The sequence below is a fragment of the Mirounga angustirostris genome, unplaced genomic scaffold (assembly GCF_029215605.1).
Source record: "Mirounga angustirostris isolate CCGP_5_RB_7025 unplaced genomic scaffold, mMirAng1.0.hap1 SCAF_8, whole genome shotgun sequence".
In the NCBI taxonomy this organism is placed as follows: Eukaryota; Metazoa; Chordata; class Mammalia; order Carnivora; family Phocidae; genus Mirounga; species Mirounga angustirostris.
The window spans coordinates 33,301,874-33,317,564 of NW_026991716.1; the positions used below are offsets into that span (position 1 = coordinate 33,301,874).

A 15,691-nucleotide genomic window follows, 5' to 3' on the forward strand; every position below is an offset into this window, starting at 1 on the left:
AGGAAATGGAAATGAGTTGCCAGTCTCTGACCTTTGTAAGGCCCTGTACAATTTACGTAGCACTACACTTTATTCTTATCTACTCCACAAAGCAACCCTGTAAAGTAGATATTATTGTTCCCACTGTTCAGTTGTGAAAACTGAGACCCAGCAGTGAAATGACTTGTTCATTTGTCCATAGTCATAGAGCAAACCCGAGCCTCCAGACTCCACAAAGAGTCTGGGAGAGAGGAAGGAGAAGGGCCAGGAAGAAAATGAGAAGGAAAGAGAGCTAAAGGAGAATGAAGATCAAAGAGATGAGGGCTCAAGCAGGGCTCAGAGTGACCGGCTGGGATAGATGGGATAGAAGGGGGCGCCTGGGTGGCTCAGTTGGTTAAGCGACTGCCTTCGGCTCAGGTCATGATCCTGGAGTCCCGGGATCGAGTCCCGCATCGGGCTTCCTGCTCGGCAGGGAGTCTGTTTCTCCCTCTGACCTTCCCCCTTCTCATGTGCTCTCTCTCATTCTCTCTCTCTCAAATAAATAAATAAAATCTAAAAAAAAAAAAAAAAAGATGGGATAGAAGGTTGTTAGGAGGGTTTGCTCAGGGTTAAAGAGACGCAGAGTCCCTGTGAAGTTTAGAGGGAGGACGAGGAGGAAATGGGGTAAGTAATCATATATTATAGATGCTTTGCACACTGGTTAATAACGATGGCTAAATGAATTCTTACTTTATATCAGGCATCAAGTTAAGCACTATTATGTACTTTCACACTGTTAAAATCAATAAACACAAATGGAGACCAGACTTGAAAATTTCCTGAGCAAGCAAACCAGTTTAGTCCTATAAGCAAATCTTAATTCAGCTTGTTCTGTAAAATAAGCAAAACTTAATTTGGGCCACTTCTTGTTAATGCCTCTGAAAATCAAAAAGGAAACTTAAAGTGTTCTCAAAATGGATGTGAAGTAACTACTTGTGACCCATCCCTATCACTAGGAAAACTCTAATAATCTAACTGATCTGAAGAGTAAAAAGCCACTGCCTCCTCACAATATGAACTGCTCCATGGCAATATACCTCTGAACCTCTCATCCCACGTTCAGTTTGAGTGGTTCCAGTTTGCAAACTATTTTTTGTACATGATTAACTTTTGCTAATTACTATTTCTGTCATGCAGTGGTTTTACTTCTGCTATTTCTGACCTTTTGACAACACTTAATCTTCAAAACCTCACGAGGTAGATATTACTATTCCCTTTTTCCTTTAAGGAAACTGAACCTTACAAAGCTTAAGTAACTTGCTCAAAGTACCCCAGCCGTGAGCCTCCATGTTTAACCACAGTTCAACCCTAGTTCCTTTAGTTGTCAGGTAGGAATAAGGGTATACAATGTTATAAAGATCAAATTAGACAGTGAGCAAGCCGGGCCTCCTCCATCTCTGTGCCCTTCTCGCAGAGTACTGAGAATAGGGTGTTCAGGTTTGTTGAATGACTAATGGGCCGAAAATTGACATTTTAAACTGACGAGTGCTGTGTAATGTAAGCTATAATAAATCTTACACCTTCTGCAGTCTCGTGTTCATGTCCTCTTTGTGACCCTTGAGCTGGACAGGAAAGGGGGATCATCATTGGTCCATTCTGTCCTTTGTTATTTGAGTTGCCTTTCTCTGGACCTTATGTAGTTCCTTACTGTATATTTTGGGAGGCTTAGGGCACAGTGAGGATGCATTGGGATTTTATACAAGAATAAGTCAGTGTCTTGCTGTCTCATTCCAAAATCCTTCCTCAAGAGAGTCAGTATTTGTTAGCCTTTTTGTCCCCAAGAGAACATTGGGTGACTACAGGGAAGAATTGACAAAGATTTCTTTTCTGAGTTATAACTAATAGTCCACATTAAATTACTCAGAGTAGCTTATATTTACTTCATCTATTCTGTTAAGCTTAATGTGTCTTCTGAATAAATGTCCTTTATTAAAAACAAAATTATAAACTTTTACAGAAACATCATTTTTTGGGCTAGAGAACTGAAGATCATCCTCTTTCTCTCTGCTCCATATAAGTGATACATCATCAAGACCTGTCAATTCTTTTTTCCCAAGATAACCCAAATTGTATCCCTTCCTTCCTCTTCCCACTGCTTTCAGACCTTTAACATCAGGATTATTTTAGAAGCCCCCTTGTAGGGTTCCCTACCTTTTGGCTTTTCCCCACTAACCCATCCTACACACACAGCAGCAGCAGCCAAAGCTTTCCTCCCGAGATATAGTATGACACTTCTTTGCCACAAAATGTTAAATGGTTTCCCTTTGCCTATTAAAATAAAGTCCCAAACATTTGGCCTAGGCTTGAAGGCCCTTGGTCACTGGCCCCTCAGTGACTTCCCTAGCTTGATTTCCTGCTATTTCATCCATGTCTTAAATGTGCCATGAGCATTCCCACTTCGAGGCCTTTGCTCAGGCCGTTCCTTTCTTTGCAATGCTTCCCAAACCTCACCCGAGCCTTTGTCCCAACTCCTTTAGGAAACCTCTCTATTCTTCCTGTCTCTAAGTAGACTTTCTCCCTTCTTGGTTTTTAATCCTGTGCCACCTTTCATTGTTGTCACTTAGTCTCTCCCCTCCAAGTAGATTTTTAAAAGCCCATGTTTGGGACCATGTCCTAGTTCAGTTCAGCATTCCCCCCAGTGCCTGTTTCAGACCAGAACATGGACAGGGGAGCCTCCAGTGGCTGGGGCAGGGCTAAGGCACCAGCCCACAAACAAGCCATTCTGTGGTACAGAGTGCTAGTCCCTGGAAACCTTCTCAAGGGTTTTTCTAAATAGAAGCCAAGACTAAAGAAATGAGTATGTTCACCCATCATTTCCCTCCCTATCCTCTCCCCCAGTTACTCCTCCTATGCCCCCAGTCACTGTGGTCCTAGTCACCAGACACATCTTTGACTCCTCACCCTCTCTCAGCTACAATCCCACACACATTACAGATTTCCAAGCACTTTCACACTCATGGTCTCTTCCCTGTCTCCCATCGGCCAGGTTTTAGAGCGGAGGGCTCTGAGTGACCAACAGGAGGAAATGATCAGCTCCAAGGCCCACCAGGATTTAATATGGGCTGAAATCCAAGCCTTTTCCCTGCCTTCCTCTCCTGAGACTTTCTATTACCTTGCAGCCTTTCTGATTTGTTATTACCTGGGAAATCTTCCTTGACTTGATTCTTGTTCTTCCATTCCTTTTACCTAGACCATCAAAGTTGTTTTTTCCTTGAACTTTCCAAAGTTAATTTTTCTTCTTCCAATCTAGCCTTTATCCATCCCACCATATTTATATGGCCATAATAGAACTCTGATCATGTCACAACCCTGCTCAAAAACCTTCAGTGGCTCCCCACTGCCCTCAGATCAAAGTCTTAGCATTCAAGTTCTTCCTGCCTATGCCAAACTGATCTTTAAACATTGTTTCTTCTTCCATAAGTAGCTTTGGCCTCACTCAGATTAACATTCTAGGTTCTCCAAATGTGCTCATATCTTCCCTCCTCTGAATCTTCTTATTCCCATGTCTTATGCCTGAAATGTCCATTCTCAGTCTCCGATGTCTGAATCCTTACAGCCACTTCCAAGATCACTTTCTCCCTAAATCTTTTCCTGGAGCACCTACCAGCCACTAGGCATTGAGGAAAATAAAGACAGGTCACAGACATTGTGCCAGGCCTCAAAGCAACTCACATCCTACAAGAGACAGACAAATACAGCTACAAGAGAGTGGAATGAGTGTTGTAATAAAGAAGCACATGGTACTTCCTGACTTCTGTTTGTTGTTCCAGAGCTGGTTTTGGGTAGTCAGAAATTTCCCTGGGAGTGATAACCTGAGCTGAGATCTGGAAAATGGTGGTTAGCCAGAAGCCAGGAGAGATTTCTCCTCTTTGTAGATCTGGAACATTATAGAGAGCTTGGGAAGCCAGAGAGTGTTTCTTGGGCCATCCTGGAGCTGAGTGTGAGGGAATCATAGAGGATCTTAGAACTTGATTCTGAGGGCAATAGGGACATGTGAGGGGCGCCTGGGTGGCTCAGTTGTTGAGCAGCTGCCTTCAGCTCAGGTCATGATCTCAGGGTCCTGGGATTGAGCCCCGCATCGGGCTCCCTGCTCGGTGGCAAACTTGTTTCTTCCTCGCCCACTCCCCCTGTTTGTGTTCCCTCTCTCACTGTCTCTCTCTCTGTCAAATAAATAAATAAAATCTTTTAAAAAGAAAAATAGGGACATATGAAGTGACAAAATTAGATTTTGTACGTTGGAAGTGTCACTCAGGCTGTGGTATGGAGACTGGCAGGAGAGGCCAGGAAGAAATGGGCTTTCTAGGGCCTGTGGACTCCCCAGAGTACTTTTTTTTTTTTAAGATTTTATTTATTTGAGGGGTGCCTGGGTGGCTCAGGTCGTTAAGTGTCTGCCTTCGGCTCAGGTCATGATCCCAGTGTCCTGGGATCGAGCCCCGCATCAGGCTCCCTGCTCCGCAGGAAGCCTGCTTCTCCCTCTCCCACTCCCCCTGCTTGTGTTCCCTCTCGCTGTCTCTCTCTGACAAATAAATAAATAAAATCTTTAAAAAATTTTTTTTTATTTATTTGAGAGAAAGAGAAAGCATGAGCAGTGGGTGGGGGGTACAAAGGGAGTGGGAGATGCAGACTCCCTGCTGAGCAAGGAGCCTGATGTGGGGCTCCATCCCAGGACCCTGAGATCATGACCTGAGCTGAGGGCAGACGCTTAACCGACTGAGCCACCCAGGCACCCCCAGAGTACTTTTTTTAAGTAAAAATTTAAATTCTGAATACATTCAGAAAAGTGGACAGATCCTATGTGTAACAGTTCAATTAATTATTATGAAGTAAACCCACCACTAAATCAAGAAATGTTTCCAACTCCAGAGAAGCTCCCCCTACCAATCAGTACCACTTCCCCCACAAAGGTAACCGCTTTATGACTTCTAAATCCATAGATTGTTTTTCTCTGTTTTTGAAATTTACACAAATGAAGTCATGAAGTATTTTTTGTGTGTCTGGCTTCTTTTGCTTAACATTATGTTTGCAAGATATATCCATGTTGTTATATGCAGTGGCTGTGTAGCATTCTGTTGCATGAATATACTACATGTCTTATACATTCTAACCTTTCTTTTCTTTTTCTTTCTTTCTTTCTTTTTTTTTTTTTTTAAGTAGGCTCCATGTCCAGCATGGAGCCCAATACAGGGCCTGAACTCATGACCCTGAGATCAAGACCTGAGCTGAGATCAAGAGTCGGATACTCAACTGACTGAGCCACTCACGTGCCCCTATACATTCTATTCTTAATGGGCATTTGGAATGTTTCCAGATTGTGTCTATGACAAATAGTGCTGCTATGAATACTTTTGTATGTATCTTGGTGCACTGTATGTGAATTTTTTGGAGTATATGCATAGAAGTAGAATTGCTGGGCCATAGGTTACACATATATTATAATTTAATAGCTAACCAGACTGTTTTCCTAAATTGCTGTAGCAATTTACATCCCCACCAGCAGTGTGTGAGTTGCTGTTGCTCTACTTCCTCATCAACACTTACTTAGTGTTGCTAGTCTTTTCCATTGAAGCAAGATCTCATAGTCATTTCCCTAACAACTAATGATTAGTGAAGTTGAACACTTTTTTTACATGTGTATTTGCCATTTAGGTATCCTCTTTTGTGGTATTATCTTTTTGTGTTCAAATCTGCTCATTCTTCTATTTGGCTGTCCAGGTGTCTTTTTCTTATTGGTAGAGTTCGTTATGTATCCTAGACACAAGCTCTTTGTTGGTTTCTTTCATTCTATAGGTTGTCTTTTTGGTTCTCTTAATTGTGTCTTTTAGTGATCAGAGGTGGTTTCTAATTTTAATGTGGTCCACTGTATCTTATCTCTTATAGAACATCTCAATTCTGACTAGCCACATTTAAGTACTCAACAGTCACTTGCATGGCCATGGTATTGGATAGAGCTGCTCTAAAGTTTTATGGTTTTGTTTTTCTCATGTAGAGCTATAATACACATAGAATTTATTTTGGTGTATGGTGTGAGATTGGAGTCGTTTCATTTTTTCCTATATGGATATACAACTGACCAAAAACTATCTATTTATTTATTTATTTATTTATCAGAACTATTTATTGGAAGCATTATCCTTTCCTCACTCCTCTGTTGCACCTCCCTGTCATAAAGCAAGTGTCTATATATGTGTGGTTCTCATTTTGGTCTCTCTATTCTGCTTAATTAGTTTGCTTATCCCTGCATCAGTATCACACTGCCTTTGTAGTTAGCTTTATTAGTCTGAACCCAGTATATTTTGATGGCAGATCTCTAATAGAAAGTATTTAGGATCTTGGCACTAAAGACAGGGCAAGATAAGGAGCTGGGGTTCAAATTGTGACTGCACCACTCTTGTGTAATCTTGAGCAAGTTAACCTTTCCATAAACCTCAGCTTGGTTGGTATGAGGATAAATGTGGGGCATCAGGAAGGAAGAATTTCCTCTGCACTTCAAGGTTCTTCCAGCTGGACAAAGAATCAAATTGACCTGCAACAGATTAATAGGAGAAAATCAAATTTAGTTTCATATATGCAGGGAATACACACACACACACAATTCCAAACACAGCCAACATGAGGCTTATATGAGACAACCTGAGCTGAGGACAGGGGCAAGGGTCTGGGGATACAAAGAAGAGAAAGGCTCCCTTCTATTAGCAGGAAGGTGAGATGTTTGAAAAACAAAAATTGCCCTGTAAGTTTCTTAGGTAAAGAGGAATCTGTGTTAATAGCTCTCTTCCTGGTACAGGCAGGCAGTTGAGGGGGAGGTAGAGAGCTTTTCCTAAAACTGCTGGGTTTAATGGCTTTTAGTTCAAGATAATCATCATGCCAAAGTGCCCCATCTTGGGGTGGCCTGCCCTTGGCCCGTATAGGAACTATTTATATGATAGGGTTGTTGAATTGGTTTCACGAATATAAAGGTATTGGTAATGTCTGGCAGAGTAAGCTTCAATAAATATTCATGAGTGAGCTGTGTGTTCATTTGAGTGATTGCTTGTCTTACTTTTAGACGAGCCCCCGGAGGCTTTAAGGGCAAGCCCTCCATTACCTATCCCTCCCCCTCCCATCCCTTAATGCCTAACACGCTGCCCGCCACGTAGTAGGGGGCTCAATAAAAGCTTGTTGCATGGATCAGCCCAGCTGCGAAGCCCGCCTTAAGCGCAGCCAGAGGACAGACCCTGGCATGGACCGAAATGTACCGAACAGGAAAAACCTGACGCCAGGGGGAGCAAGAACCCGTGCTCTCCAGATCTCGCGGGAGTTGCTCGCGCGCCGGCGCACGCGGCAACGTCACGGGTTCTGTTTCTGACGGAAGCGCGGGGCGTGAAGAAGGAGCTACCCTAGGGCGCGCGGCCTCGCCTGTGGCGTGGGAGTTGCTTCCGGGTTGCGCGCCCGGAAGCAGGAAGTTGTCGGCTTACCCTCCTCGCCCGGCGGCTGCTGTCCCCGAGGCGGGAGGAGCCCGAGAGGGCGCGGGCCCCGCATGTGAGTGACTGGGGCCCGAGGCCGGGAGGGGGGGAGGCCGCGCTGTGACAGCCTCACCGCCGCGCCCGTCTGTGACATCCTCGCGCAGCCCCTTGCCCCTGCGCAAACCCTTTTCCTGAGCCTCAGGTGTTTCGCAGACTGTACCCCCGGCAACTTCCCCCTCCGCGCCCCCGCCAGGATCGACTCCCTTAAGACCTCTTTTCTTTCCTTGGCTCCGTGGGGCCGAGCAAGGCGAGGTTGACCCTGCTTGAACCTGTTTCGCAGGCGTCACGGCAGTGTCCAAAACACGATTGGCGCCAGCAAAGTCTAGATTTCACTGCCCTTCTGACGGATTTCTAATTTCTTTTACGTATTGAGAGATTCCCCACTCCTCTTCAAGACATCTTTTTCTAATTGTTACCGGTAGAAGCTTGCCTTGTGTCAATGGAAGTCTCGGTTCTTGCATTCCCCACGAAAGATTTACATGAGGATCCGCAATGGAATAAAGACATTGAGAAGGAAGGTAGCAAGCATAAAGCAGTTTATTACACTCAAGATGGAGTGGGCAAGTCTGGGGTTGGTGACTGCCCCGAGGCTACCAGAGTTTTTCCCTTTTAAGTAAGTAGGGTCATGAGTCCTGGGCAAGGTAGTCTTTTGTGGAGGCTGCCTCGGATAATTTGGGAGACTCCTCCTACCGGTGGGGAGGGAGAACTTTGCTCTACAAGGTTCCTACTGGAAGGGTCTTGGCTGCCTTCCCTCACTGGCGGGGAGGTGTGTGCAAATCTCAATGCAAATGTAATATAAGAAGTCTGGGGTTACCCTGGGGCAGAAGTTGAAGAGGAGAGCACAAGCTCTGCACCTGCTTTTCTTGGTCTTATAGTCCTGGAAAGTTGGAAACCACAAAACCGGGATGTTTGTCCTCAAGTTTCTAAATGTAACCTTTTTATGGCTGCCCTTGCCTGCAGCTTGAATCTAACAGCCTACTCTATCACTCCCCCTTCAAGGACTTGGGACTCAAATCTTTTAGGTGGAGGGTGGAAGTCAGGCTTCTGTAGCTGCTTCCTGCTGAACAGGGGCAGTGTTTTCATTAGAGTCCCAGTCTTTGCTATCTGTCGGGCCATCAGGAGGTGGTATGAGGTTAAGGTGAAGTGGGGCTTGTGTCCTGGTCTCAGAAGATTTGACTACTTTGGTCCAGGGGCTATGGTAGTTTTCATGTTCACTTGGTAGGGGCTGATATCCTTGTTTCAGTAAGAGCTGAAGTTAACCTGTCTAACACGAGAGGAGATGGAACTTTTTTATAAGGTGAAAAAGATCTTGTCCAAAAAACAAAAGAAGGATCACTCAAAGGAAGAGGTCCCATGAAGAAGGGAAATATTCATAACATAAGACCCCAGGATAGGAGGTGGTGGTTGTGCCTGATAGGAGATGTGAGGTCTTTTGATACTTCTTGAATAAACCCTGACTGATTGACATAAAAATAACATTATTCCTAAACTAATGCACAGGTACCCCCTTGGGCAGAAGCAAGGATATTTAATACCCTTTGATTTTGGAGGACTACCCCTGAGAGTGAGTTGAGTTGGTGGTCTAAGGTTGCCAAGACTTGCATACTTTCTTGAATGGATTTGCCTAATGCTTGAGAGAATTGAGAAGAAAGGACAGTCCTAGTGATCCCTTTGGCGATCCTGAGGCTGCTCCCAGGAGGGCCCCTAGTGAGAGGAGTGTAAGGACCTCCTGCTTGGATATGGATGTTTCAGTTACAATAGAGTAGGAAACTCTTAGAGTACCTCCTGAGAGGGATACATCTGGAGCTAATCAGGCCAAAGAACAAGTGCCCTTCCATCCATTTGGAAGGGCTCGGTATGCTTGAGTTCCACAAATAGAGTCCCTTCTGAGGATGCAGGTGAGCCTTGGTTAGGATAGAAAATAGGGCGCCTGGGAAATGCAGCTGGTTGAGCATCGGACTCTTGGTTTTGGCTCAGGTCGTGATCTCAGGGCTGTAGATTGAGCCCTTCATTGGGCTCCATGCTCAGCTGAGTCTGCTTGGGATTCTCTCTCCCTCTGCTTCCACCACCCTTCAAGTAAATAAATCTTTAGAAAAAAAAAAAGAAAAGAAAGGGACTGTCTTGGAGTTCCCCCGGGGCCAGTAGTGACCCTAAAGGGGACCAAAGCCAATATGAAGGCAGGCAAGGGGGTCATGACTGGATGTTGTACAGTTGTGTTGGGCTGTTCAGAAAAGAGGAGGTTTCAGTGAGGATTCCAGAATACATTCTGGGAGTTTTTCCAGTGAGAGATAGGGCTGTTGGTAAGATGTGTTGAAGAAGAAGAAGGAGGTTATTTGGGCTGATGGATGGCCCTGGTGGGGTATTTTAATGGTGTTAAAATAGTGATCAGAAACACTTTCCCAAAAGAATGACTCACCCGCCGAAGTTAGGTTGAAATGATCAAGGCATTGAGACAAGGGAACTCCTGGAGTCCCAGATGATGGGCTAGCACTAACAAATTGGGAAGGTCATATTAAAGAGTTTAAGTTGAGTATATAACAATCCCAAAATAGCAGGTTTTGGGAGGGGCCCCTGAGCATTTAGGATTTTTGTGCTATGTTCCATGACCTTTCTTTGGAAGCTTCTTGCACTTACATGGGGCTGCAAGGTCCATGTTGGTGTCCAAAGACAGGTATGGGTGAAACTTGTGGGGCAGTTGTTCGTGGCCCACAATGAAGCAGGTACAGGAGTTAGAGTGGCTAAGTGGGGTCCCACAAATATCCAGCAAGGGGAATTGGTGTTGTTGAGATTGCGTTGAGCAGTGTAAGTGATGGGGCTAAGGGGTTAGAGTTGCATTCTTGTGTGGTCCAGGGCAGTGTGAGGGGGATTATCAGGCAGAAGTGAGTTGTGGTCAAAGAGGTACCCATTGATTTCTTTAAGGGTGTAGTCCTAGAAGTCCCCCTGGAGGAATGTTGACCACACTAAGGTATTGGACATAACAGAATAGAGAATTTTAGGATTTATCTGAGATGGCCCCTTTTTGAAGAGCATACTCAAAGGTGTCAGGATTGTTTTCTTCATTAGAGGTCACAGCAGGCTTGGCTCGGGAGAGATGGATCCAAATGACAATTTCTGGGACCTTAATGACTGTAGGGTAGGGCTGAATAAAAGAACAGTATAGGGTCTCATCCATAAAGGATTTAGTTGGGATCCAGGAGATCCATCTCTCCAGGTTTTAATTAGGACCTCATCTCCTGGTTGGACTGAGGAAGTTGGGTTTGAGTGGTGGGGCTTTGGTAGGATCTGTTTTTCCCATAGCATCTCTCAAAGACACTAACTGAATAAGTCCTGTCCCAAGAACAGATGAATTTTAGCCTGGTCAGTAGGGCATTCATTCCCATAACCAGACAGGAGTTGAAGGAAAGCTTACCCGCTAAAGAGGTTAAGACAGAGTAGGTGGCTCCCGTGTCCAAAAGAAAATTCATTGTCCTACTTGCCACGTCAAGGGTCACCCTGGGCCCCATTGCAATGATGGAAACAGTGAGTGGGGGAGCCTATTGGTGCCCTAGGACTCCTTAGACCGTGGTGGTTACAGCTAGAAGGGATTCTGAACCTCTGGTTCTCCGACTAGAGGGGAAGTCTCTCCTCCAAGGTCCCATTTGAGGACATTGAGCACGGGTCATATTATGGCCTTAAGGACATTCATCTCTCCAGTGTCCCTCCTTTTTGCAATGGTAGTAGGCTCCTTTTGGTGTCTCCCTTTTGAGGGGGCGACCCTGTGGTGATGACTGGTGTTGCAAGGCCATCAGGAGTTGAGCCTGTTTCTGATCCTTATGTTTTTCCTTTCTCCCTTTTTTTCCCTCCTGGTCCTGGCCATAGAACACCAAATTGACCACCTTAAGGAGTTCAGAGCTTGGGGTGTCTGACCTTAGGGAAACTTTTGGTGTTTCCTCCTAATATCTGGGGTGGTCTGAGTGATGAGTCAGCCATTAAGAACTATAAGATATCTGGGCGCCTGGGTGGCTCAGTTGGTTAAGCAACTGCCTTCGGCTCAGGTCATGATCCTGGAGTCCCCGGATCGAGTCCCACATCGGGCTCCCTGCTCGGCAGGGAGTCTGCTTCTCCCTCTGACCCTCCTCCCTCTCATGCTCTCTGTCTTTCATTCTCTCTCTCTCAAATAAATAAATAAAATCTTTTAAAAAAAAATAAAGAACTATAAGATATCTGATCTGGGATCAAGGTTGGTATGTTTAGTTAAAGTCTATTTTGGTCTTTCCATAAAGGCTGCAGGGTTTTCGTCCTTTCCCTGGTTTATGAGAGCCAGCTTGTTATAATTAATTGGCTTTGAATGGCATCTTCATTCCATTTGTTAGACAGATTGTAAGATGGTCTTGGGACCATTGTCCTTGTAGAGTCTCATAGTTCCAATGAGGATCTGTGATTGGGATTGCCATGTTATCTGCTAGATACCTCACACTGGAACTATGAAGTTTATCCCCAAATTGGATGGTGGGCTCCCCAGTTCCATCTCAGTCTGCCTTGGAGAGAGTCTGATTGAGAATGACCACTGTGTCCTTGAGGACAAATCAAAAGTTAGTGCCGGGACACGTGGGTGGCTCAGCTGTTAAGCGTCTGCCTTCGGCTCAGGTCATGATCCCAGGGTCCTGGGATCGAGCCCCGCATCAGGCTCCCTGCTCAGCGGGAAGCCTGCTTCTCCCTCTCCCATTCCCCCTGCTTATGTTCCCTCTCTCGCTGTGTCTCTCTCTGTCAAATAAATAAATAAAATCTTTAAAAAAATTTTTTAAAAAGTTAGTCCCAAACTAACTGATATGTAAGTGTAAGGGTCCTCAGAAAAATCTCCCAAGTCCTTTTGGACTTGGTGGAGATCACTCATAAAGAATGGAGTTTGGACCCGCATGGTGGTTCCAGTTGGACCATCCATTTCCTAGAGGGGACACAGAATTGGAAGGGGCTTGTTAGGACTTGAGGTTATTGGTGGTCCCAGATATGGGGATACTAGATCATTGTTTTGGACTATGGTAGGGTTTGGTGGGGCAGTGGGGCTTGGGGAAGCCCCTTCTGGTGGTGGGGTAGGGGGCTTAGGGCTTGGATCTGTGAGGAGAGCTAAAGTGGACAGCTCAGTTTTGCAGGTTTTGAAAAGCCTGGGGTTTGTTTGAGGAACATGAGGACTTGGACCTAAGGGATCTGAGACCTCTGTCCTTAGTCTCTACAAAAGAGGTCTAGCTGTAAAATGGTATTATAAAGATTTTTTTTTTTTTTTAAGAGAGAGAGAGAGCATGAGCAGGGGAGAGGGGCAGAGGGAAGGAGAGAAGCAGACTCCCCACTGAGCAGGGAGCCTGATGCAGGGCTCAGTCCCAGGACCCTGGAATCATGACCTGAGCCAAAGGCAGATGCTTACTGACTGAGCCACTCAGGCGCCCCAGTAAGATGGTGTTATAATCCAATGTCCTATTGTGGGGCCCTTTTGCCCCATCTCTTAGTTTATATTGGGGCCATGCTGTATGCAGAAAAGATGAACCATTTCCTTTGGGGGTCACGGGGCGCCTGGGTGGCTCAGTCGTTAAGCGTCTGCCTTCGGCTCAGGTCATGATCCCAGGGTCCTGGGATCGAGCCCCGCATCGGGCTTCCTGCTCTGCGGGAAGCCTGCTTCTCCCTCTCCCACTCTCCCTGCTTGTGTTCCCTCTCTCGCTGTGTCTCTCTCTGTCAGTTAAATAAATAAAATATTAAAAAAATAAATTAAAAAAAAAAAAGTTTGGGGGTCAAACATTCCAGTTAGCGAGGATGCATCCCGGGGTGCATCTGATAACCAGTTTCCCATCTGTAAGGGGATAGCAAAGAGAAGGAGAAGGAGTAGACACAATATTCCAAGAATGTCCCCGTTGAAATGTTGTGTATCCAGAAGGGAGATGGCCTTCCTCCCTGCTTTGAAGAACAACCCTGAGGGTGTCCCCCCAGAAGAGGCCCACAGCCTTAATTAATATTATTACAGCCTTTCCTTTCTTTACCTGCCTCCTCGCAATTGAGGTGCCCATGAGGGAGGACATTGGTATATTTTACGGTTCTTAATGAGTCCCCGAGTGCCAAGATGTATGCCCTGGCCCTCGACATCTATATAGTTCCATTTCCGGATTTCATCCCAGGCCCTCTCAGAAGTATTAATTTGAGGAGTTGGAATAGGCACAAAGATTTGCCTTTGCCCAATTGGAAATAAACTCCCACACAATACCATGATTATCATGCACCCACCTTGGATTTAAGTTTCAGGGGCCGATTGAGACCATCTTTCCAGAAAGAAGGGGAGGGGGGCACGTAAGGAGGTCTGATAGGAGGCAACGGAAAAGGTAGAACTCCTGGTTAGATGCATCATCCAGGAGGTTGAATGAGTATGAGGATGGTCGGAACCAGCAGATCGGACAGCACGTCCTCGGGTTTTGAGGGGCACACACTTTGTGTGATGGGAGAGAGGTTTAGGAAAGGAAGAAATGCAGACAGGAGTAGCCAAATTGCAAAGGGAGTGAGAGCTGACATCCTTGAAAATAAATCAGACGTGGGTCCTCTAGCCCCAGCGGGGTGAGGACCTTGTGCGATCGGATCTTACCTTGTGCGATCGGAGTCACGGCACCAAAAGATGTTACCGGTGGAAGCTTGCGTTGTGTCAATGGAAGTCTCGGTTCTTGGATTCCCCTCAAAAGATTTTGATGAGGATCCGCTCTCGAATAAAGACAGAAGGAATGTACTAAGCAGAAAGCATTTTATTAAAGAACAGTACACTGTCAAGATGGAGGGGAGGGGGATTGACGACTACCCCAAGGCTGTAGGGAATTTTTTTTCTATGTAAGTGGGGCCTAGAGCCATGGAGGAGGTGGTCTTTAATGGAGGTTGCATCGCACCGTTTGGAGACTCCTCCTTCCCGTGCGGAGGGAGAACTTTTGCCCCTACAAGGTTCCTCCCGGAACTGTCAAGGCCGCCTTCTCCCACCTGGGGCGGGGGGGGGGGGGAGTGAAACCGCAATGCGAATGCATTACAATGACGTTTGCTCTGTACCAGCTACCCTTGGTCCGCTAGCCGGGAAACCACAACGCTTGCTTGTCTTTCTTTTAGACGAGCCCCCGGAGGCTTTAAGGGCAAGCCCTCCATTACCTATCCCTCCCCCTCCCATCCCTTAATGCCTAACACGCTGCCCGCCACGTAGTAGGGGGCTCAATAAAAGCTTGTTGCATGGATCAGCCCAGCTGCGAAGCCCGCCTTAAGCGCAGCCAGAGGACAGACCCTGGCATGGACCGAAATGTACCGAACAGGAAAAACCTGACGCCAGGGGGAGCAAGAACCCGTGCTCTCCAGATCTCGCGGGAGTTGCTCGCGCGCCGGCGCACGCGGCAACGTCACGGGTTCTGTTTCTGACGGAAGCGCGGGGCGTGAAGAAGGAGCTACCCTAGGGCGCGCGGCCTCGCCTGTGGCGTGGGAGTTGCTTCCGGGTTGCGCGCCCGGAAGCAGGAAGTTGTCGGCTTACCCTCCTCGCCCGGCGGCTGCTGTCCCCGAGGCGGGAGGAGCCCGAGAGGGCGCGGGCCCCGCATGTGAGTGACTGGGGCCCGAGGCCGGGAGGGGGGGAGGCCGCGCTGTGACAGCCTCACCGCCGCGCCCGTCTGTGACATCCTCGCGCAGCCCCTTGCCCCTGCGCAAACCCTTTTCCTGAGCCTCAGGTGTTTCGCAGACTGTACCCCCGGCAACTTCCCCCTCCGCGCCCCCGCCAGGATCGACTCCCTTAAGACCTCTTTTCTTTCCTTGGCTCCGTGGGGCCGAGCAAGGCGAGGTTGACCCTGCTTGAACCTGTTTCGCAGGCGTCACGGCAGTGTCCAAAACACGATTGGCGCCAGCAAAGTCTAGATTTCACTGCCCTTCTGACGGATTTCTAATTTCTTTTGTATATTGGGAGTAGATTTTCAGCTCCCCCCAATATCTTTTTCTAATAATTGTCAAAGAAATTTTTTTTCTTTTAAGTGTGGACTTGGTATATGATAACCGTAGCATCTAGAATTTCAGAAAGTTGTATGACTTGGTTTATTGACCCGATGAACTTGTTTGTAATCACCTTTTAGTGCAAAAATCGCCTGCCCCGTGTTCCATACTGTCTTAAGATCATTAATCCTTCTGTCACACCTTTTCCTGTTTAA

General features: G+C 46.5%; 1 protein-coding gene across 3 annotated transcripts in view; it reads left to right on the forward strand.

The window, feature by feature from the left end:
- Nucleotides 1–14,933: 14,933 nt before the first annotated feature.
- CUNH6orf89 (chromosome unknown C6orf89 homolog) overlaps nt 14,934–15,691 on the forward strand; it is a 46,650-nt gene continuing 45,892 nt past the window's right edge. For 2 of the 3 annotated variants that reach the window (XR_010413613.1, XM_064597543.1), the window contains exon 1: nt 14,934–15,094. Coding sequence is in view for 2 of the 3 variants with exons in the window: in XM_064597543.1 (XP_064453613.1) it covers nt 15,093–15,094 (2 nt within the window). In the remaining variant the exon portion in view is untranslated. The remainder of the gene's footprint in view (nt 15,095–15,691) is intronic. The other variant, XM_064597544.1, reaches the window with a different exon arrangement.